The 21,225-nt window shown below is 46.9% G+C and overlaps 2 protein-coding genes across 10 annotated transcripts in view; both read left to right on the top strand.

Moving 5' to 3' along the window:
* Positions 1–7,787: 7,787 nt before the first annotated feature.
* DDX52 (DExD-box helicase 52) lies at positions 7,788–15,540 on the top strand. Of its 4 annotated transcripts, XM_074595085.1 has the most exons (15): positions 7,790–7,903; positions 8,080–8,320; positions 9,144–9,274; positions 9,474–9,659; positions 9,930–10,073; positions 10,715–10,826; positions 11,124–11,196; positions 11,348–11,551; positions 11,911–12,001; positions 12,517–12,639; positions 12,865–13,015; positions 13,403–13,478; positions 13,681–13,752; positions 14,394–14,486; positions 14,688–15,540. In XM_074595085.1, the coding sequence occupies exons 1-15, from the start codon at positions 7,817–7,819 to the stop codon at positions 14,773–14,775; spliced, it is 1,872 nt and encodes a 623-aa protein (XP_074451186.1). In that variant the 5' UTR covers positions 7,790–7,816; the 3' UTR covers positions 14,776–15,540. The 4 variants fall into 4 exon arrangements, 2 of the variants coding, with proteins under 2 accessions (XP_074451186.1, XP_074451187.1); XR_012588374.1 differs by lacking the exon at positions 13,403–13,478 and having other exon boundaries at positions 7,788–7,903; XM_074595086.1 differs by lacking the exon at positions 14,394–14,486.
* A 616-nt stretch (positions 15,541–16,156) lies between these two features.
* SYNRG (synergin gamma) overlaps positions 16,157–21,225 on the top strand; it is a 44,433-nt gene continuing 39,364 nt past the window's right edge. For 5 of the 6 annotated variants that reach the window (XM_074596254.1, XM_074596259.1, XM_074596258.1 and 2 more), the window contains exon 1: positions 16,346–16,476. In XM_074596254.1, coding sequence (XP_074452355.1) covers positions 16,400–16,476 — 77 coding nt within the window. In that variant the 5' untranslated portion in view covers positions 16,346–16,399. Of the gene's footprint in view, positions 16,206–16,345; positions 16,477–21,225 lie in introns of those variants that run through there. The other variant, XM_074596255.1, reaches the window with a different exon arrangement.

The raw sequence follows: 21,225 nt of genomic DNA, 5'->3' as shown, positions 1-21,225 counted from the left end.
TAAATGGGCTGAGCTTTCCCCAGCTGATGTATATCCAGCATCAGGTTGAATTGGTCCTGCAGTGGGATGGGTAATCCAGTGGGAAGGAGCAGGGAGAAAGAGGCACTAGAAAACCTGAGCCGCTGTTCCGAGGGAAGCGGTACCTTCTGGGGCTTGATTTCTCCCCCAGCTTCCAGATGGATATAGACTAAGTTTGGGATGTGAAAGCTATGTGTAAAGAACCCTTTGGTGAGTGGTCCCATATCAGCGCTGCTCCCCAGAACGCCCTGCAGAGAAGGTAAGTGAAAACTTTGGGGAAGGAAGACCCTGAGATACAACCCTGCCAGAGAGGGACCTGAAGAGGGGACTGAGCCAAAAAACTGGGGAAAAAAGGGCATAGGATACATCCAAACAAAGACACAGATGGAGAAAGTGGCTACCATGGAGCAAAGAGTGTGTGATAGAGCAGGCGGGATGAAGCCAACACTATGAATAGAACAAATGATTAACAGCAGATATTTACCCAAGAGGTGTGAATTTATGAAGTTGCCAAACAGCTCATTGTGCGCTGTCTCCCACCCCTGGGTAGCCGGAGACGGGAAGGTAGGAAGCAGGACTGGTTGGTAGAGGATGCTGTGGATGCTATACATCCCAGTGTGTTCACGGGGAGAAAGCTTCCCTGATTTGGATGTAACCTCTGGCCGAGGAAACCTTTCTGCCCAGGGAAGAACTGGTTCCATCCACAACTGGTTCCCTGAGCAGCTTCTACAGCAGCAGGACTGTCCCTGCCCAGACCTCACCCTGCACCAGAGAAGCACCTGGTGGGTGTTTGCTCCCGCAGATGCCCTGGCTGCCTCATTAAGTCCTTGGGAAATACAACGTAATGTTAAATGAGGCTCCTGGAAGACATATTTTTTATCTCTCTTTGCTGTGGGTCTTGTTGTGTTTGTCCATGATGCAGTTGTTATGGAGCAAAGAAGCTCGTAGAAACGTGACAAAGTTCATTTATGGCCAATACAGTTTTATGGGGCTGGGTGATTATTTTACAGTTCAGAGCTGCTCACAAGGGAATTCCTTGCACATAAGGATCCACAGGCTGCCACGAGGCTTTATAAGTTCATAAAAGCAGCAGCCTCCTTGGTGGCAGAGCACAGGGACACTGCTGCATTTAATTTTAAGTGTAGGTGTGGGTGTGAAGGGAAAATCCCCGAAATCCCAGCGCTACCAAGGCCAGGGGATAACACCCAGGGTCAGGGCTGTCATGGCTCCCTGCGATGCAAGGATCCGCTCTCTCCAGGGTGGTATCACACAAAGTGCACTGTGTTTTTGGTGCTCCTTCCCTGACTGGGATGTGCAGGCTGTGGGGCAGGGGAAGGGCACGGGGAAGCCCCGAGAGGCGCGGAGGTGGGATGTGGGAGGCCTAGGCAGGAGCATCCCCTCTCCTTTACCTCCAGAGGAGAGCGCAGCATGGTGCCACCTGCCTGGACGGGTAAATCCTGTGCCCCGACTGCCTCCTGTTTGCATCGCTGATGCTGCCAGCGAAGTCACTGGGTCACAACCAGGTTAGCGCCACCCTCGCTGCCTGCCCCAGAGCCACGATAAGGCTTTATCAGACCACGAGCATGAGCCCTTGGCGTGGGGCTGAGGCTGTCCCTGGGGAGCAGGGCTCCTCAGCGCTTATCACCTCCGTAATTGTGGTGAGGAACCGAGCCAGGGAAACCCCGTCCAAGGCCAAATCCCGAGTGCCGGCTGCTGGCCGGAGGGCTAGGGCACCCTGGTGCTGGGCTCCCCGTCCCCAGGTGTGTGATGGCAGCCTGGTGGTGGTGCAGATCTTGCTGCCAGAGCAGCGCCGAGGCTGAAGCATCGCCGGGCCTCAGCCGCCATTCCCAGTGCTCCAGTGCTAGCCGGGCTCCGGCCCTGCTGCAGCCAGTCCAGCTCTATCGGCTGGCATTGAGCACACGGATCGCTAAGGAAGGCCCAAGTCATCCTCACGGAGGAGCAGGTGTCCTGCTGGCCATGAAGGCAACAGCCTCAAGGCAACAGCCTCTCCAGGGATACTGAAATGCAGACGAGCTATTTCAGCAACTTTAAAAATGTCATTTGGCACGCGTAGGTAAACGTAACGTGTAGTTGCACAACAGCACCCAGCTCCAAACGTGCGGTCTTTCCAGACTTGTTCTGCCAGTCCAGCCAGATGGCCGGATCTGCTGGAAATTTCGGCAAGAAAACCCGCAGCATGGGGCTGTGCAGGTCCTTGGCTGTGCCGGGGCCGTGTTCCATGTCAGTGCAGCCCACGCCCTGCACGCCATTGCCCAGCAGTCCCAGTGCTGCCTTCCCAACAAAAGGGAAAGCACCGTCAGTCCCCTGCGGACAGCAAACACGCTCTGCCCTTTGAAGCCTTTGAACGGATTTGGTTGGGCTGGTGGCGGAGTTTGAGGAGTACACAAAGAGGAATGCAGAAAGTGCTTGTGTTGGGAGGCCGGGCTGTTGGCAGGCGTTGCCAGCTCCCCGCTGCGGTCTGGCCACGGGAGCAGGTCTACGGAGCCGGGGGAGTCCCTGCGCCAGGTGGGCGGCAGCTTCGGGCAGCGTGCGTTGATCCCATCTGCTGCTGAGGTGGGGTTTCCATGATTTGGTGCAGGAGGTCTTCACAAGTCTGTGAAAAGGTTTGATGGGGGGAGAGATGTGAGTCACAAAGACCAGCAGCAGCAGAGAACAGCACTGGAACAGTGTACTGTCCTAAACCAATGCACTGCTGCCAAGCACCTTAAAATGTTCTCAGTGGATAGAGAAAAAACGTCACATTCTGCCTGCTCCAGTGCATCTCTGATTGCTCCTGCAGCTCCGGGTGCTGTGGCCTCCCCACACACCGCTGTGCTGTCCCGCACCAGCCTCCTGCCAGCAGCCAAGGGACCTGCAAATCTGGGGGCTCACCAGTCAGTCTGCAAAGATGTTGGGGACCCTTGGTATCCCACCACGCTCCTACCATGACAGTCCAATGTGTGCAATGCTCTGCATCCCTCGGTGAAGTGACCAGGGCTGCCTCTCCGGCTGCAAACACCAGCAGGTCCATCCCCACAGCCCCGCACACCCGCCGCAGCAGAGCCCGGCCAGCAAACCTCGGGAGCTGCCCTGCACCGATTGCTCTCCAAAGGTCCTCTGCAGGCAGAGACTCAAGTCGCTCGCTTGCCTTCTCGCTGCCAGTGCTACGAGATCTCCCGCACCGACGAGATGGGCAAGACGCTGCCCTGGGCCCTCTCTGGACAAAGGATGGACGCCCTGTGGAAGAATTCTGGTTTCACTGCGTGTGGTCAGATTAAATGTCTGGTGTGAATGGACAGAGCCACGGGCTGTATGACACGGGCCAGGGAGCTGGGCTAGCTGCTCCCCGGTGCAGGTGGGTAAACAGCTAAATAAAAGCTCAGAGGCAGAGACCCGTGGGAGACTCTGGGGCTCAGCCACTCAGCGGCACGGGGAGCCCAGCTCCCCTCGGCGCTTGCAGGGTGTGCCTTCATTTAATTCTGAAGGGTAATTTACCCCTGCTGCGGGTGGTGGAAGACTGACAGGCCCTGCAGCAGCACGGGGGCAAAGGAGCGGTACATGCTGCCATGAGGGGCTTAGCAGAGCCAGCAATGGGAGTGCTGGGACAGGAGGAGAGGTCTCTGACCCCCTGGACTTAATTTCTCTGACCCAGGGATAAAACTTAAAAGTCAAAAAAACTCAAACGTGCACTAAAGAGTTGTCCCATCCCAGTGTGTGTGCAATACAGAGCCACACAAAACCTGAACCTCAGACATTTTATGTTATTCTTCTAATTCAAGGAACTTTGATTTTACTTTTCTATTGAGCAAAATTAATTCTCCTTTCTGTAATTAATATGCTGCTGAAATGGATTCTTAATTACAGATAAATCACAAATCTACACACTCAACTGTTATGCTTTTCAAGTAATGAAAGAGATCATTTGTCTTCCTCAGATGAACAGAGACCAACTAGCACACCATTTCCCCCTTTATGAAGAATTCATTTGCCTTAGAAAGAAAGTCTTTAAAAAAACATTGCAAGGATTTCTTGAATAGGGGATCAAAGCTCCCACACTGCTGGAAACCATTTTTGCTAAATAAGATGTGGGTGAAGGAAAAAAAAGTAAAAGTTTTTTGGTAGTGGTTGGGATTACGACACCCTTGGGAAGGAGGAGGACGTGGGGTCAAGAAGTTGTGACCAGGTTAGCAACACAGGGAACAGAAGGGGAGGACAAAGGAACAGAAAGTGGAAATGGACAGATGAATGAGGAAGCATGTTTCTTTGCCGAAAGAGAATGGATGCTACATCAATTCATACTGAGAGCTAAAGGGTGAGGGCCTGTTAATGGATTGGGGGACACAGCAGGGATCAGAGGTCACGAGTGCACTCCGCTAGGCTAATTGACTGTTATGTGCATATTAGTGACGATAATGTAGTAGGATAGTGGGATGTGGGGAGCAGATATGCAAAAGTTCCACTGAGAAGCGCCGTCCTGTAATTCCTGTCCCACACCTGCTAAACAAATGCACACACACAAGACAGTGGCCTTAGCTGTTGTCCTTCAGGAGGGGAGCCCTCGGTGACAGGTAAGCATCTCTGACCTGATGGTGTGTGCGATGAAATGAACTCGCTCACCACATTTGCTTTGCGGTCTTATGGATTTTTATTTCAGTCCTATGTGCTGGGGACAGCCCCATCATGTGACCAGCGCATCGCACCTGGGCTGCTTCTACACCATCGCAGAGCTCCCCTGAGCACCCCGGTGGGATGGGGACTGCTTCAGGGTCGGGAGTGTTCCCTACCATTAGCCACCTGCCTGTGCCTGCTGCGCTCCCAGGGACTGTCTGCAAGAATAACAAATGAAAACCAGAGAGCCTGGGCTCTCCCCCACATCCCAGTCTGGTCTGCAGGCGTCCCGCCAGCAGCTCCAGGCAGAGCAAGGCTAGTGCTCATCCTCCTCTGCTAGAATTTTATGCCAGCCCCGGCGTGTCGGAAGCGCCATGTTCCCCAGCACATACAAACTGGTGCAGGGGGTTAATATAAAGTCCATAAGATTGTCCAATGGCTGCTGCAGTCACCCCGCCTGAGTGTGGCTGTGGCTGGGGGGGGTGTTGATGCCCCACCTTAGCCGCCACAGGCAGCTGTCCTGTGTTTGCTGCTGTGCAGATGGAGTGAGAATTCCCTGGCAGGAGGCACTGTGGTTTCTCTTTACTGGTTTGGATCAATTACAGGAAACAAGGCAAGCCATCCTTTGCCTTGTGGTGTTTCTGTGGCCTGCACCTGAGAGGGGTCCTTCACTGGGAGGCTTTAGGTCACCTTGCTCAGCAACACAGAAAAAGAGTGAAATTGGCTCCAGTTGACTGAGATACGGGATCGGTTTTGAAATCAGATGCAGTTTTGAGCTGACTTTTGTGGAATTGAGATCCAGGTGAGCGCTGCTAATAAAACAGGATTGCCCAGGTTACATCAGGCTACTGGAGCATTAATCACCGCATCCATGGCTAAGCTGAGCTGAACGGCCCATGCTCCTGCACCACGCGCACCCTCCAAAGGCCTCACTGGTCACCTGGTGTCAGCGCTGACTTGGCAATTAGCACCGAGTAATTGATAGAGCAACACTGGGGAAGCAAAGGTAAACCCGACGCCGTGACAAGAGCAGTTTCGCTTTGCATTAACTTAAGTTGCTCCATTTTTGTATTTCACTGACTTCTCTCTTTCACCGTGACACACAACATGAATCCCTCGCAGCCCGATTCCTGGCGCTGGCCCCTCCGACCACTCCAGGGCAGATTGACCTCAGTACGGCAGCTCAGCCCCCATGGCCGCACGTGCTGGAAGATGGGAGCGTGCAGCCAGGGGCTGCTCCTGCCGCAGGGTCCCTTGCTCACGGCGCACAGCTTTCCGCCTGCCTGGCAGCCGGCCGTGCCGCCTCGGGAGGAGAGCTCCTTATTTCCTACACAAAGGGATTTCCCAGTCGAGTGATGAAGAGAATATTTCCCATTTCCTCACTCTTGAATCTGCTGACAGCATCTCTTGGTGAGTGATGGATACTGGAGATGATTTATAGTTCTTTGTTACACAAATGCCTCCACATTCTTCCCTGTCCTCTCACAGCAACCATTAGTCACTTTTCCCAGCAGAAAAGCAAGAGCCTCAGTCCAGGAATGGCTCGAAGGATGCAGTGTCGAGTCTCTCTCCCACACTGGCTTTATTCGCTGTAAATACGCCATCAGCCACGGCTCGGGGACACCAATGAGGGAAGCGTCAGCGTTGTGGTGCTCTGCACCCACCCAGGTCTCTGAGTGGCTGCTTCCACCCATCTGCTGGGAAGCCAAAAGGTTGGCAAAGAAAAAGCACTATAAATCAGGCAGATAGGGGCTGTGGGGAGGATCACGTTTATGCAATTTTTCATCTCAAACTTTGTAATTAAAGTAGTGAATGATACAGCAGGAACAGCCATTGCCAGTATCTCTTAGGGCTCTCAGACTTCAGCAATGTAAGCATTTAGCCCTTGAGACTTTTATTACATAAAATAGTTTTTGCAATGCTGCTGTTCCTTAATTGGATTTCTGTTTGTTTTACTTCAAGAACACCAGGAAAAATATCTGTATCATTTGATCTGATACAGAGTATGAGGAGACTTACCTGTACTATTGGGTCTCACAGTTTATCATAATGAATAAATACATGAATTAAATAAATTCTGATCTTAATCTATGCAAAGTTTCTCCATTACCTTGAGCAGCTGAGCCAGTTGCTGGGTTGCTCCTGCCATTGCCTCTAGCATTTCTCTCTTCAAGCACAGTTGTGAGGCTGGATTGTATCAGTGGAAATCAAGGTTTAAACAAATTAACTGGGCACATTCCTGACTTCAATTTAGCTGTCACTGGGACTGCCAACCGGCTTCATGTCAAATACACGCTGAAATGCTCTCTTGATGTGGGTCTTAAAATCAGTAGGGTAGTGCAGGATTGACCCTTAAGTATTTTTTAACAAAATGGGTTCGAATCAAACCAAGAGAGAACATTCCTCCACTTCCACAAGGAAAGGCAGAACCACTTGTTGCAGATCACAAAGGGAATTCCCCATCAATCCACAAAGAGAATATAAAACAAGGGATGATCCAGGCAATGAAAATTGCTAATAAGCCACCATTTTTCCTCCTCAGAAATATCTAGGGCCTAAGTTTACATCTCTAAGAGGCACAGTGGAGCTGATAATCTCTACTTGCTGGTGCTGTGATGGATAGAAGAGAGGTCACTCCTTTGAGACCAGCTAATGATACTGTAAATCACCAAACCCCAGACAAGCGTGAACAAAAACTTCCCACAAAAGCTTTTGTCCTCCGATTCAGCTGAGCCCTTCCTTAAAAATAGCTGAAGCAGTCAGCGCAATTAACTTGCCATCAGGAACACACAAAAGGACAAAACGCCGCCACCGGCCTGTAAAGATGTAGAACAGTTTTATGGCTCGTATGCAGGATCCGATATTTCTGATTCCTTTTGTCCTCATGCAGATGATTAAAAATTATTAAAAACAAGGAAACAGGACATCAACAAACACCACTCTGCTGTGGGGCCCTCCCGGCCACACAGCCACACCGCTGACTCGGAGCTCCTCCGGGGCTTCTCCCACCGGGGAGGCTTCTCCCGGTGCCCCGGGGCCTGGTGCGGCCTACCGCGGAAGGCGTCCCGGCGAGGCCTAACCGCGCGGTTGCCATGGCAGCGCGGCGCCGTCACACCCCACCGCGCCCTCCCGGAAGTACTTCCTACTTCCGGCAGGGCGCCGCCGTGGTTGCTGGGAGCTGTGCGGCAGCATGGAAGTTCAGGAGCTGTTTCGGCGCTTGGGGGCCGGTGCCCGCTTTGATGTGCGGCGTTTTGGGGGAGATGCGCGGCGATTTGGGGTGCGGTGCTACCGCGGGGGAGGTTGGGGAGGGTCTAGGCACCGTTCCCTCCGCCACACGGGCCCGCGGGCCCTGTCCCGTTCGTGCGGCGGGGCACCGGGCCTGCCTGCGGCCTGGTTGTAGCGGTCTGGATCTGCGCAGGGCCGCCTCAGCGTTTTCCCTGCTCTCTCCCGCAGGTGATGAAGGGGAGCGGCGGCGGCGTCTCGCTGGAGAGCCTCGACTTCTTCGGCCGCAAGGAGGGAGCCCCCTTGGCGTCTGCGGGGGAAGGCTGGGGGCTCGCAGGGGCTGGCGAGGAGGGAAAGGGTGGCGAGCTGCAGATGGAGGATGAAGCAGGGAGTAACGATGGAGAGGTGTCAGGAAAGAGAAAAAGAACTGCAGAAAGCAGTGGTGGCAAAAGAAAAAAGAAAAAGACACGAGGTATTTATATATATGTGCGTATGTCCATGGCAGAATATCCTGATGTCCTGGTTTCAGCTGGGATAGAATTAATTTTCTTTCTAGTAGCTGCTGTGTTTTGGGTTTGGTGTGACAATAATGCTGATAACGCATATTGTTTTAGCTGTTGCTAAGTGATGTTTACATTAGTCAATAACTTTTTCAGCTTTCCACAGAAGCTGAGAGGGAGCATGGACAGGACAAGCTGCCCAAAGGAATATTCCGTACCACGGATGTCCTGCTCAGTATATAAATGGGGGTTGGCCGGGGCTGGGCTGGGCAATTGATCATGGGGTGGTGAGAGTGACCTGTGTCGTATCACTTCATTTTGTGTATTATTTTGCCATTATTATTATTACTGTTATTTTCCTTTTCTGTTATTGTTGTGTTAAATTGTCTTTATCTCAGCCCATGAGATTTTCTTCCTTTCCCCTCCTTTTCTCCTGCGGGGTGGGGAGTGAGCGAGCTGTTGCGTGGTCTTGGTTGCTGACTAGGGTTAAACCCTGATACCCAGTGAAGTTCATGCTTCTTACTTCTTTCAGTTTATTTTAAATCTCCAGGTAGTGTAGGTCATTTTACCAGAGTAAAAGAGGCTTCTAGGTTCTTTGACTGGCCTGTGCCAGAACTGATGAAATAATTGGGTTAAGATTCGCTGTTAAGGCATGGGGATATGGTTGCCAACCTTCTGGAGTCTTCGTTAACTTTAGCGAGAATGAGAGGAAAAAGGTTTTGAGATGACCTTTTTTACAGGTAATTTCTGACTCGATTTTGCTAATGGAAATTTCGATTTTTTTGAAACTTCCAGAAGCAGCATCAATGTTGGAGTTGTCAGAAAGTAATGGAATAAAGTGGATGTCCTCTCTGGAAGCAAAATTTGAAGATGCAAAAGACAAAAAACCTACTGCAGAAAAACTTGAACGCTTGAGAAGACAAAAGGTGAGACTGCAGAATTCTGATGTAGCAACAGATTACTTGGTTTCTGTGGGTGTTTCATCAGAAAATTGAGGTTCATTTATGGTAGCTTCTCTTGGGAGGAGGGTGACTGAGTATGGGGAAAATAACCAGTAGATAGATAATTGTATATGTTTAGTTTTATGCTGTCAAAGAAAGAAAGAGTTTGTCATTTGCCTTTTAGATAAACCGCTTCAGAAATCAGCACAGGATTAGCATTCAAGGAACAGATCTTCCGGACCCAATTGCCACGTTTGAGCAACTTCAAAAGGAATACAAAATCCACCCTAAAATCATGGAGAACATTCAAGCTGCTGGTTTCCGGGTCCCAACACCAATCCAGATGCAGGCTATTCCCGTCATGCTTCATGTAAGTCTCCTGGTATTGCGTTTTATTACAGGGAACTTGGCAAAGTTTGTAGAGCGGCCTCTCTTTAGGGTCACGGCAGAGGTTAGTTGCATGGCTTTAGAGACAGATCAACTGCATCAGAGTTCAAAACCTAGCCATTGCAATATTCTTAGTCTGTGCTTATGTATTTTGGGTTAGTTTGTAGCATTTATATTTATGTGAATGTGATTTTTGTTTTGTTTTTTTCTTCTAGTAAACTATTATACCCTTCTTGGTTTTTTTTTCTTACAGGGTCGGGAACTTCTAGCTTCAGCTCCTACTGGGTCTGGAAAAACACTGGCATTTTGTATTCCTCTCTTAACACATCTGAAACAACCCAGGAACAAAGGATTCAGAGCTGTGATAGTATCGCCTACCCGAGAACTCGCTAGCCAGGTGTGCGTTGAGGGGAAAGGGGTTGTTGTCATATTGATGTATTTCAAAGTTTTCACTCTGAATCCATAAATCAGCTTAATAAGTATTTTTTTCCTTTATTGTCCTCAGATATCAGAAAAAGATAATTTAAGTGTTTAAGTCTTTGTCTTCTGTGAAATAGTTACACATCTAGCATCTCAATCTAATCTAGATAATTAGATTAAACTCAAGATTCTTTGATCATATTTTAAAACTGTCCAGTGCTTAGGTGCTCTTAATACCTACCTTCATATCTGAGATTGCTACAAGAGATTTATATGTTTGTCCCAAACGCAGGAGTTCAACGAATAACTTTATATTGAAGCTTTGTTATTAAACTGAAATAAAAATTACAGCTTTAGGCAGAGTTCCATATTTACTCGAACAGGAGAGCTACATCATTAGAGTCAAGATATGGTAGTCAAACCTGTGAGAACTTTCAAGTGAATAATACATGTTAGAAAGTTATGTTTTATTATGCTAAGAAAACTAGACATCTTTCTCTTAACACTGAAATCGGGGTGATGTTTGATGCTGTATCTTCAGGGCTGTCTGCAGTTTTTCTGGTTAGAAAAGCTAATTAGCTCAGTTTAAAAATCTAATTTATTTTGCTGCATTTTCAGACGCATCGGGAGCTGGTGAAGTTGGCTGAGGGGACAGGCTTCAGAATACATATGATCCACAAGGCAGCTGAGGCAGCAAAGAAGTTTGGGCCCAAGTCTTCTAAGAAATTTGGTAATTGTTTTAACTACTGAAGTGCTTCTGAAAATTTAAAAAATGTCACTGACCTTTCTCTTCTGGCCTGCGTGGATTTAAAGAGATCGGTTAATACCACTCAAGATGCGTAAGCTGTTGCTCAACACTAAAAAGTAGCTGGCATGGAAGAAATAGGAAGTGAGCCCGACAGTGGATACTGTTAAATTGTACCTCTGGCAGATTGGAACTTGTGTTTCTCAGGGCTCTGTTAGTCTCATTTATTTTGTGTCTTTTTTAATGTTTTGCCCCCCCCCCCCCCCCTTTTTTTTTTTATAGATATACTAGTTACTACTCCAAACAGACTTATTTATTTGCTGAAACAAGATCCTCCAGCAATAGACTTGACCAGGTACTGGGAGTCTTTATCAAATCTGGCTTTGCTGCTACTTTTGCCACTGAAAAGTGGATGCGTGCATAGTTCTTGCATCTGTGATTGTCTGTTAGAACTTTTGCCTTCTCCACAAGTGGCTTTTACTGAAAAGGAAAACTTTGTGTTCTAGCGTGGAGTGGCTGGTGGTGGATGAATCAGACAAACTGTTTGAAGACGGGAAGTCGGGGTTCCGAGATCAGCTGGCCTCCATCTTCCTGGCATGCACGTCCCACGTGGTGAGAAGAGCCTTGTTCAGCGCAACCTTTGCACATGAGGTAGAGGAGTGGTGTAAACTCAACCTTGACAGCGTTGTTCTGGTGTCTGTTGGAGCAAGGTTGGTGTGCAGTTGTACTCTGATTATCTCATGTTTTTCTCCTTTCCTGGGCAAATAATTTGCTTTTTTTGCATCATCAGTCTGCTTGGTTGTATGTCTCTGTTGCAGCACGTTGGTTGTCTACAGAAAAAATTGTCTAGGCATACAGATCTTTCTCACATGTTGGGGAAAGCCTTGTTTTTCTTTACCCGTTACTTTATCATCAAATCTTAACATTAATCATAAAAGTGTCTACTGGTGAAGTAAGTTTGTCATGCAATATTTCTCATTCAGCAGGTAATATTTTATGCATTTTAGTATTTATAAATATAGCAATAAACTCTAATGGTAGCACGCTTCTGTTGGATTTCTGGTTTCAGAAACTCTGCAGCAGAGACAGTAGAACAAGAGCTGCTGTTTGTTGGATCGGAGACAGGAAAACTAACTGCAATGAGAGAGCTTGTTAAAAAGGTATTTTTGAAAGATTGAGTACGTTCTGCTTTCTGCTGAACTGAGCTGTGTGTTCTGTCAGAGACTCCTAATTTCCTAGGGCAAAGACTTCTCTGTCACACATGTTAAACCATTGTCCAAATCCACTGTACAAGAGGAAGAGTAAGTACCCTGCCTATGAAAACTTGAGTGTTTTCCCCCTTCTTGGTTATATATTTGAGTCTTGCTTAGAAGCAGTTTGTCTTAACAGTCTAATTTTACTTGGCAGTGTGAGTGGGTTCTTCACATTGAGTGGAAGAAAAAAATTGTTTGTTTCTGTGGATTAAAATGCAGCCTGATGCTTAAGTTCCATCAAAGACAATAGAGCTGAATTTGCTTAGTTGTGACTTCCAAAGACTTGGCTGGTCAAAAAAAAATTAATCATCCTCTGAGATGGAAAATACTGGGGCTAGTTAAGTCTATTTAGTAGCTCAGTGACTGTAACCAATAATGGTAATAAAAGGACTTGAACCTTAGACAGGCTTATTCTTTTGCAGGGTTTTGCTCCTCCGGTCCTTGTTTTTGTACAGTCTATTGAGAGGGCCAAAGAGCTTTTCCATGAACTTATTTACGAAGGCATCAATGTGGATGTCATCCATGCAGACAAAACTCAGCAACAGGTAGGAGGATATAATTTCTTTTCAAGAAATGCTTTACAACACTCTTGCTTTTACCTTTCTTTCTAATGTAACTTCAGGTAACTTTGACAGTAAACTACTGCAGGGTTTTGTTTAGAGGTTTAGTTTTATTTGTTAATGTGATGGCAACTTTCAGGAAACAAGTTCACCTCCCTTCTCAAATTGCTAATTAGGCTATTTCCAAGAACCTTTCTTTTCTTTTCCTAGAGAGATAATGTAGTACACAGTTTCAGAGCTGGGAAGATCTGGGTGCTCATCTGCTCAGCCTTACTAGCTCGCGGAATTGACTTCAAAGGAGTGAATATGGTCATCAATTACGATTTGCCAACGAGTGCGGTGGAATACATCCACAGGATAGGTGAATGATTGTTCACAAATTATGTCCTCTTTCTGATTTCCTAGGTCTTCAATGTAGATGCTCTTATGCATGAGGAAAAATCCTGAAAGCAAGCCTCCTCTTTTGCTGCAGCGCTAGCTTCTACATCGCTTGAGCCAGTTTATATCTGGGCTCAACTTTCAGTAAAACTGCATTACTTTTTGTCAGTCTTCTATTAACCTTAAGTACTTAGACGCTTCCGACATTCCTGTGCTTTCATTCAATAGGAACAATCTTTGGGGATCGGTTCCTTGGTAGTATACTTAGTGTATGAACACACGTCAGGAGGTTGGGGCTGTGAAAAGGAATAGAATAAAGGGAAACATTTAAAGTAAAATCTCTACTCTGTGCAAAATTTGTGTTTGACAGGTCGTACTGGAAGAGCAGGGCACACAGGAAAAGCAGTTACTTTCTTTACAGAAGATGATAAACCTTTATTACGGAGGTAAATTGGAAACATAGCAAAAATGTTTTTTGTGTTTTGTATAGTGTACTATATTTCTTGCTTTAAAAAAAAAAAAAACACAACAAAACAACACCCAGTGAAACAGCCAGTTGTTAGGGATTGGTGTTTTCCACAGAAGATGCTTTTCTTTTGTCCAAGCACTTACCACCAGAGTTAATCTCTTCTCTCCTCTCCTTTCCAGTATAGCCAATGTTATTCAGCGAGCTGGTTGTCCTGTGCCAGACTACATAAAACACCTTCCCAAACTGCAAAGGTATGTTCATTTGAATAGTTTACTAGGTTGTTTCCCATTTTAAATGCCTGCATGAGTGGTGCTGGGTGGATTACAGAAGATCTAGTTGTTTGCAATATAATTGCAATTTAGCTGCAAACGGAATTTTACACAGGGTGGTTGTGGCAGTTTTACACCCAGACAAAAATGGAAACAAAAAGAATTCTCAGCTTACGGTTTTCCTTAAGTTAACTATTTTTCTATGAGTTCGCTGAAATCTGCTTTAGACTTGCCAGGCCCACGCTAGTGAAATGGCCTTCTGATACATGAACGTCAGTCCTTTACTCTTTTGAGCTACCTGTAGAAAAATCTGTGTAGGGATATATGCATATATAGATAAATAATTTCTTAATTAGTACTTCTTTTCATGCTTTTGCACACCTTCCAATAGTTTCTAAAACTAGAAATCCTTATATATCTGTATTAGACTTAGATATTAAAGTTTGAATGTCTGAGAGATAACGTGGCTGAACAAATCTTGGAATAAACAACACTGAAAATACATTCAGACCCATAAGTCCCTAACAACTAGAAAAGGATTTAATTATCTGTTTCATTTACTTTGGATATTAATTTTTGCCCTTTAAGTAATTTAATCCTTCTTCACTACACATCGTTCTCAGCAAACAAAAGAAGAAATTAATTAAGAAACCGTTGAAAAGAGAATCCATTCGTACCACCCCAGAGTGCTTCTTAAAAAAAGGCAAAAGAAAAACGTAAGTAGGTTTTTCTCAGGAGGAGTTTGAGAGAGGCCTTTTAGCCAGAAAAGGCCCAGCAAGCTTCCTCGAAAGAAACTGGTAACTTATTTGGGGGGACCACCCAGTCATAACTATTTTAGTGATGGTGAACTTTTAGTGTCAATATCTGCTATATACTTCATCTTTTTTTATATGTAATGTTCAATGTGTTTCTTGTAGGAAAACTATAAAGGAAAATATTAAGGAAAAAAAGAATGTTAAAGAAGATAAAAATGGCAGTAAATTACAGACTGTTTCAAAAAGCTGAATAGCAACAGACTGCTCGTGAGCTGGGGCTGACACCTACATCTGTGATGAAGAACAGAAGAATGAAGATTGTAGCAAAGGCGAAGGGGGCAAAATATTTCTTGTTTCCTTCTGGGTGAGGATGGATGTTTACATGCAAGAAAGTCTCTACTGAAATACCAGTAGCAGATTCCTGAATGCTTCTTATAGAAGCTGAAGAGTGTGCTCTTGCAGTAAATGCCTTGTGTTTCTGAACAATAGTTCAAAAATAGCATCTGTTTGTGTTATTATCACGCAGTTTTTTGTTACTCCTTGGAAATACTGTCATTTCTGTGTTCAGATCATCCCTGATATGTTTGTCAGACTTCCAGAAGATTCAGTGGTAGAAAACACACAAAGCTTGCTGTTAGGCTTGATAGGCTTCCTTGGTGACTTTTAAAAAACAAAACAAACCCACTTGTATTTTAGGTGAAAGTAAGTCTTGCTTCTACTTTTTTGCTTCTGTAAGATCATTTTGAAATAACAAATACTTTACATGTCTGTAAACTCTAGTAATTTTGTACTGGTTTATATTTAAGCCTCAAAGCAGAATAAATAAGGCCATAAAAGAGATGTGGCTGTCTATACAGCCTTGACAGAACAGGTCTGCAGGGCCTGTTGCCTGTAAAGGCCAGACTCCACACATTTTCCACCTCCTCGTCTGCTAATTGTGTTCTCAGTCCAGTAACGCAGGAATAGCTTCTCCTTTGCAACTGTAATCCTTCTTTATTAAAGCATTCCTGTACAGAATTGTCTCTTGCTTTGTCATACTTAATCCCACCACACCAGGTTCCTCCAAGCCCCGTCCAGCCTGGCCTTGAACAGCTCCGGGGATGGGGCAGCCACAGCTGCTCTGGGCAGCCTGGGCCAGGGCTCACCACCCTCACAGCAAAGAATTTATTCCTGAGATCTCATCTAAATCTTCCCTCTTTCGGTTTGAAGTCATTGCCCCTCCTCCTATCGCTACACGCTCTTGTAAAAAGTCCCTCTCCCGCTTTCCAATCATGAGTATCTGTCGTGCATACACGGTACAATTCTGCTGAAAGATAACGCCACAGTTCTCTTCCTGTGGGACTTAGTTTTAAAACTGAGAGCTTAAATCTCATTTATCTCTTTCTCTCAGGCTGGGTTTGACTTTAATGTGGTTTCTGACACCAATCAGTAGCTTATCGAGACGTTTACCGTGTAATAAATTACTATTCCCAGTGCCCTCAGCAGGGCCCTGTCGAGCAGCAGCCCAGGGGCCGAGCTCCGGCAGGGCTTCAGGCCAGCCCTGAGCTCTGCATCCCCGCGGCCCCTTCGTGTTCGGGCGGAAGGGCGGCGCTTTGTCAGCGAAAAGAGGTTCGTTTCGGTGCGTGAAGTTGACTTTCATCAACGCAGAACCTCGATCTTATAAGCGTTCTTGAAGAGAAGGTAGGGCCCTTCTCTCCCCTCAGGCCACCGTCGCCCCCACGCGCGTCCTCGGCCGCCCGGGTGCCTGTTCCCGCCGCGGCCGCTCCCCGTGGGGCCGAGCCGGGGCGGTGGGGCCGGTCCGTGGGCGGTCCGCGGCTGGGCCCGGCCCCGGAAGCCGCCGCCGCTCAGCTGACAGCCGGGGCCGGAGCGGGAAGATGGCGCTGCGGCCGGGACCCGGCGCGGGGGGTGCCGGCGGGGCGGCGGGCGGCGGTGGAGCAGCGGGGGCCGCCAGGTTGGTGATGGCGGAGCACGGCAGAGCCGGGGGGAGCAGGGCGGGAGGGCTGGGGCTCAGCGGGGACGTGAGGCCGCAGGTGAGGGGGCGGAGGTGAGGGGGGGGGCTGTGGGGACGGGGGAGGGAGATGGGGAGTGTGGGGGCAGAGACCGGGCGACGATGGGGGAACTGAGAGGGACGCGGGGAGGGCAGACATGGGGGAACTGGTGGGCGATGAGGTGGGCAGAGGTGAGAGGGAGACTCGTGGGGTGGGGGCTCGGGGTATGGGGGTGGGATGTGGGGGTAGAGGGGTCAGGGCCTAGGCGGGGAGTGGGCCCAGGAGGGGTATGTGGGGTCCCTGATGGGTTGTGGGGGTGCCGGGTGGGATGTGGGGGTTCCGTGTTGGGTATGTGGCGTCCCGGGTGGGGTATAGGGGTCCTGGATGAGGTGTGGGGGTCCCAGACGATGTGTGTGGCTCCTGGGTGCGATGTGGGTGTCCCGGGTGGGATATGTAAGGTTTTGGGCAGTGTGTGGGGGGTCCCAGATAGGGTATGGGGGGTCCCAGGCAGGGTGTGGGGGTCCTGGGTGGCATATGGGTTCCCAGACAGGATGTGGGGGACGTAGCTGTGGTGGCTGTGCAGTTTGCTGGGATGTATTTGCCTTTTGGGAGCCCACCTTATCCCCCAGCTTGTTGGGGCTCAGGCAGTTGTAGCCCACTTGCCATCAGGCTCGGCAGCTGCAATCTCAGATATTGGGGCGGGAAGGGATTTTGGGGTCTCGCCAGCCCTGCCCGAGTGCCGCTGGTGCTGGTAATGATAAATGTTGCTTATCACCACCGGGCAGGCTTGTGGCCACTGCAGGACAGAGCCGCTGCTCGCCTGCCACTGCTGCGGGGAGTTTTCTTTCCTCTCCATCCCACAAAGGGCACCTCAGCAAAGAGGGAGGACTGAGGGATGGTGTCAGGAGAAAGAAACAGTAAATGGGATGCGTGAACATGTCGTTGTGTTTTTGGAAAGGCTAGGAAGCTGTATTTTGCAACCTTTGAAGACTTAGTAATTCTTTTTTTAACGTAGGCTCTTGCGTGCTGTTTATCTGTTGCCCTACTTCTGGGGAGCCTGGGTAAATTTTGCAGTTGACAAAGGGAATTTAAGTTCATTGAGTCGTCTTGAATATTTGAAGCCTGTAGTTTTGTCGGTGTTATTGGGAGTGTGCGGAGGGGTTGTCTCCAGCGGGGTGATGTTCATCCGTAGGGCCGGGGTATCCCCGTCACCTGAGCCAGGTTTCCGCTCTGCATTGGGCAAAGGCGTCCCAGGGGTCTGGAATACTTGGGAAGGGAAAAGCTGAAGCGTCTATGCCTGTGCACACTGTGGAAGGATGGGAGGCTATCTTCTTCTTTCCCTGCGCATATAAATCTGAAATAGTTCTTGTGAGGGGCTGGATAAACAGTCTGACCTCTTAGAGCAATGACACCTGCTCAGCGATTTAATGTGAAAGTAACAAAAATGTTATCAGCAAACTATAGGTTTTGCAAAATAAAAGTATTTAAAAATCATTGTTTCCCATTGTTAGTATTTTGGTTTCTTTGAGAATGAAGTCTGGAGGTAGAGGAAAAGTTCCGTTCTCTGGTCCTGTGTAGGTTCTTTGCCTTGTTTCACTTTAATTTTTATGGATTTTTGCTATTTAAAAATGCTATGACGGTCTCTGTTGTGTTGGTAGAGTGGTACTGGTTGGGAATTAAGGCGTTTAAAAATCTACTTGTAGGTAGGAAAATGTTATGTGTAGTTTGGAGCTCTTATAGTGAAGTATGAATACAGAACAGGAGTTGCTTCTCCCCACGCTCCTGCCTTTTCACTGAAGCTGTTGGTTGGTCTGTTTAGGTTTTTTTTTTTTGAAGTTCCATATTTAAAATACTTATCTGATAGGAATTTACCAATTTATATTACTACTTTAAGAGTTCCATTATAGGGTAATTGCTTCATTTTCCTTATTTTGTGCAGCGTATCACACATATTACGCTTTCATACTGTGTTACCCAAACTATTACAGTTAGTTGCGTGAGCCTGGGAGATAAAGTGCTTCTGCTGTTGAGAAAAACAGAGATGTCTGCAGGTGCATTTAAATCCATTGTGGAAATAAAAAGGAGTAAGAAACTATATTAATATAGGATGCTTAATAGTCGTGAGCAAATCTATATATTTTAAACATCTGGGGTCATAAAGGTTTCCATTGTCTAGAAAGTGTGTTTGGTCATTTTAAAGCACACAGTCAGCTGGCATAAATGTTCTTTTAGCCCCCAAGTAGTACACTGCTCCTTACAAAGGGCTTAATTTATCATGCCCATGATTTATTTTTTTTTAAATGTTCTACTGTTTTGATTTTGTCTGTTTAAATTCTCCCATCAGTGTTGTTATTTTGAGATAACTGGAATTAAAATGTTTTCTTTAAGAGAAAGCTACTTCGGAGGTTGCTTCTATCACCCTATAGTTTATCAAGTTCAGTGATTTACTGTAGTCCTTCAGTGAATCGAAGAATGACTGCGCTTAGCTTCCTTTCTCAGTGATGGGAATCAGCCACTTCTTTAACTAGATGCATGTGGGCATTTCTTTTGCATCTCTGAAAAGTAGTTTAGAAATAAAGTTCCTGTTGCTTGACTAAATAAGTTGATGGGGTTTGTGTACGTGGCTGATGGTGGTGGTTGCACGGATGACTCTTGGAGCGAGGTCCGTGATGAATCCGCGCTGCACCTACAGAGTGCTGTGCTGCCGGAGCTTGCTTTACTACTTTTAACTAGCTCTTCTTTCGGTGCCCTCTAATTAGCTTCAGGGTTTTGTTTGTTGATTTTTTTTTTTTCAGCAGAGACTTCTAAATAAATCAGGAGCTCTGTGGAAAGGGATAAATATTTAATAGTCTGGCCTTTATTTGCTTCCAACAAGCAGAGGTACCTTGCTATGCTTCTTCAGTTTACATTACAGTTGCTGATTTGGAAGAATTCTTGTTCACTGGACTACCCAATAAGAAGGGAAAACACAAAGCTACAGACACTTTTCCATACTTGCAAGCTTTTTAAAAATAACTTTTAACATTTCATCATTCTGACGAAACTAAGAATGGTGTATTTTTATGGCGGAAGTTCTACACGTCTGGAATTACACAGGTTTTAAGGGGGTATATTGCTGAGGAGCACTCTGTACCAACAGCCTTGTGGGCAAAATAATTATTTCCAGAGGTGAAACCAAATGCAGGGAAAATCCAGTTAATTCACTGTGCTTCAGCCCTTGAGTGGAGAAAATAGCTTTTCTGACTGACAGCGGAGTTCAGTCGTGGGTCCCTCTGTGATTTTCAGTCAGCTGTTTGTTTTCATGATGTTAATATTTGTATGCTAACAAGTGGATAAAAATGAATTGACCAGCAGTCAGTTGAACAGCCCTTGGCTGCAGCGAGAGCTGTGTGACCCGAACCCAATCCAGAGAAGCCCAGCACTTGTTTTGAGATGAGGCAGCGAACGTCTGCACAGTGCTTCAAAAAGAGAAGCCAAAAATTGTGGTGATTGAGGCTGATAAGACCTGGACCTGTTGGAAGGCGTAGGTGTGTGTTAGTTGTGGACGGAGAAATTAGCACATAGCGGTCAGGGTAGAAGAAGAGGCTTCAGTATTAAGATTTTGAGTTAGAGGATGAAATGAAGAGTAATATGGGTTGTCTTGGTGACCGCGTAACCTGCTGTCTGTATAGCGGGGAGGTGCAATTTGCTCCTGGATGAATGCATAATTTAAATTCCTTATTTTATCTTAGTACTCGTATTACACAGCTCTTTTATATTTATAAACCAGGTTGGCTTTCAGAACTTCCTGCAGGTTTTGCAAAACTGTCTGCAGTCATTTATGATAGCATCTTCTCTTTTACTCTTAAGCAGTTTCTTTTATATCTACCCTTGTGCTGAGGAATATAGAATATCAATAAGTGTGTTTCTCTTTCATGGTATTTTGATGTAATAGCTGCCTGGGACACTGGGTCAGGTTCTTGTTTGGTAAATTACTGCTGACAAGGGTTTCTGAGAGTCGCTTGCAAATGAGACTTTTAAACTAGGTCCTTTTTTGGACCTAGTGCAGCACATGGTTGTTTTTGAAAGTGAGGGCTAGCAATTTCCGTTATGATTTCAGTTGAAATTTTAACAGCTCTTCCTCCAGGTACACTTGGCCCTTGATACTTGAATGAATTTTTTTTTTCCAAGGCACTGTTTCTCTTGTAATTAGATGTAACTGAGAAAATAGAAACTCCATTATTTTCTCATGCTTAGTGTTCCAAAGGGGACAAAAATGCAGAAGTGGCAGGGTTTCATGCATAGTTTGTTTCCCTGCAGAAAACTGTTAGTAAGCAGCTGAGAACTATTGTCTGGTGCAGTTAATGGTCTTGCTGAATCAGATACTTCCACCAGGAGATGCTTATTCATTCTGCGGTGCTTGAAGGCTTAGCCTACACTAACAAACTGACCTGTTACCAACCTGTGTAGGTGTCGAAACTCTCTTGTGGGTGATGTCGATGAGTCAAAGCCATTTTAGTGCTGCTGTGGAGGATAAGATCTGTTTCTTCCTAGCTTTGCCGCCTGTGATGACGCTGGTGGGATGCTCTGGTGCTTTGGGGGACCCTTGGGAGGGGTGGCCTTTCTCTGGCGGTGGGGTCGGGTTCTGTGAGACCTGCAGGAGCAGATCAATGAGCCGACCAGAATGTGGGAGGCTTTGGGTGGTGGTGCTGACGTGCAAGTCGAGGTAGCTT

Source organism: Larus michahellis, chromosome 7 (genome assembly GCF_964199755.1).
Source record: "Larus michahellis chromosome 7, bLarMic1.1, whole genome shotgun sequence".
In the NCBI taxonomy this organism is placed as follows: Eukaryota; Metazoa; Chordata; class Aves; order Charadriiformes; family Laridae; genus Larus; species Larus michahellis.
Note: the sequence above shows the minus strand (reverse complement) of the source record. Positions and strands in the feature narration are given on the sequence as shown.

Excerpts from the sequence above, each read along its gene's own strand:
- DDX52 (XM_074595085.1), top strand. The coding sequence starts at position 7,817 with ATGGAAGTTCAGGAGCTGTTTCGGCGCTTGGGGGCCGGTGCCCGCTTT. Across the intron at positions 8,321-9,143 it reads AAAAAAGAAAAAGACACGAG|AAGCAGCATCAATGTTGGAG; the intron begins GTATTTATATAT and ends TGAAACTTCCAG. Across the intron at positions 10,074-10,714 it reads CCCGAGAACTCGCTAGCCAG|ACGCATCGGGAGCTGGTGAA; the intron begins GTGTGCGTTGAG and ends CTGCATTTTCAG.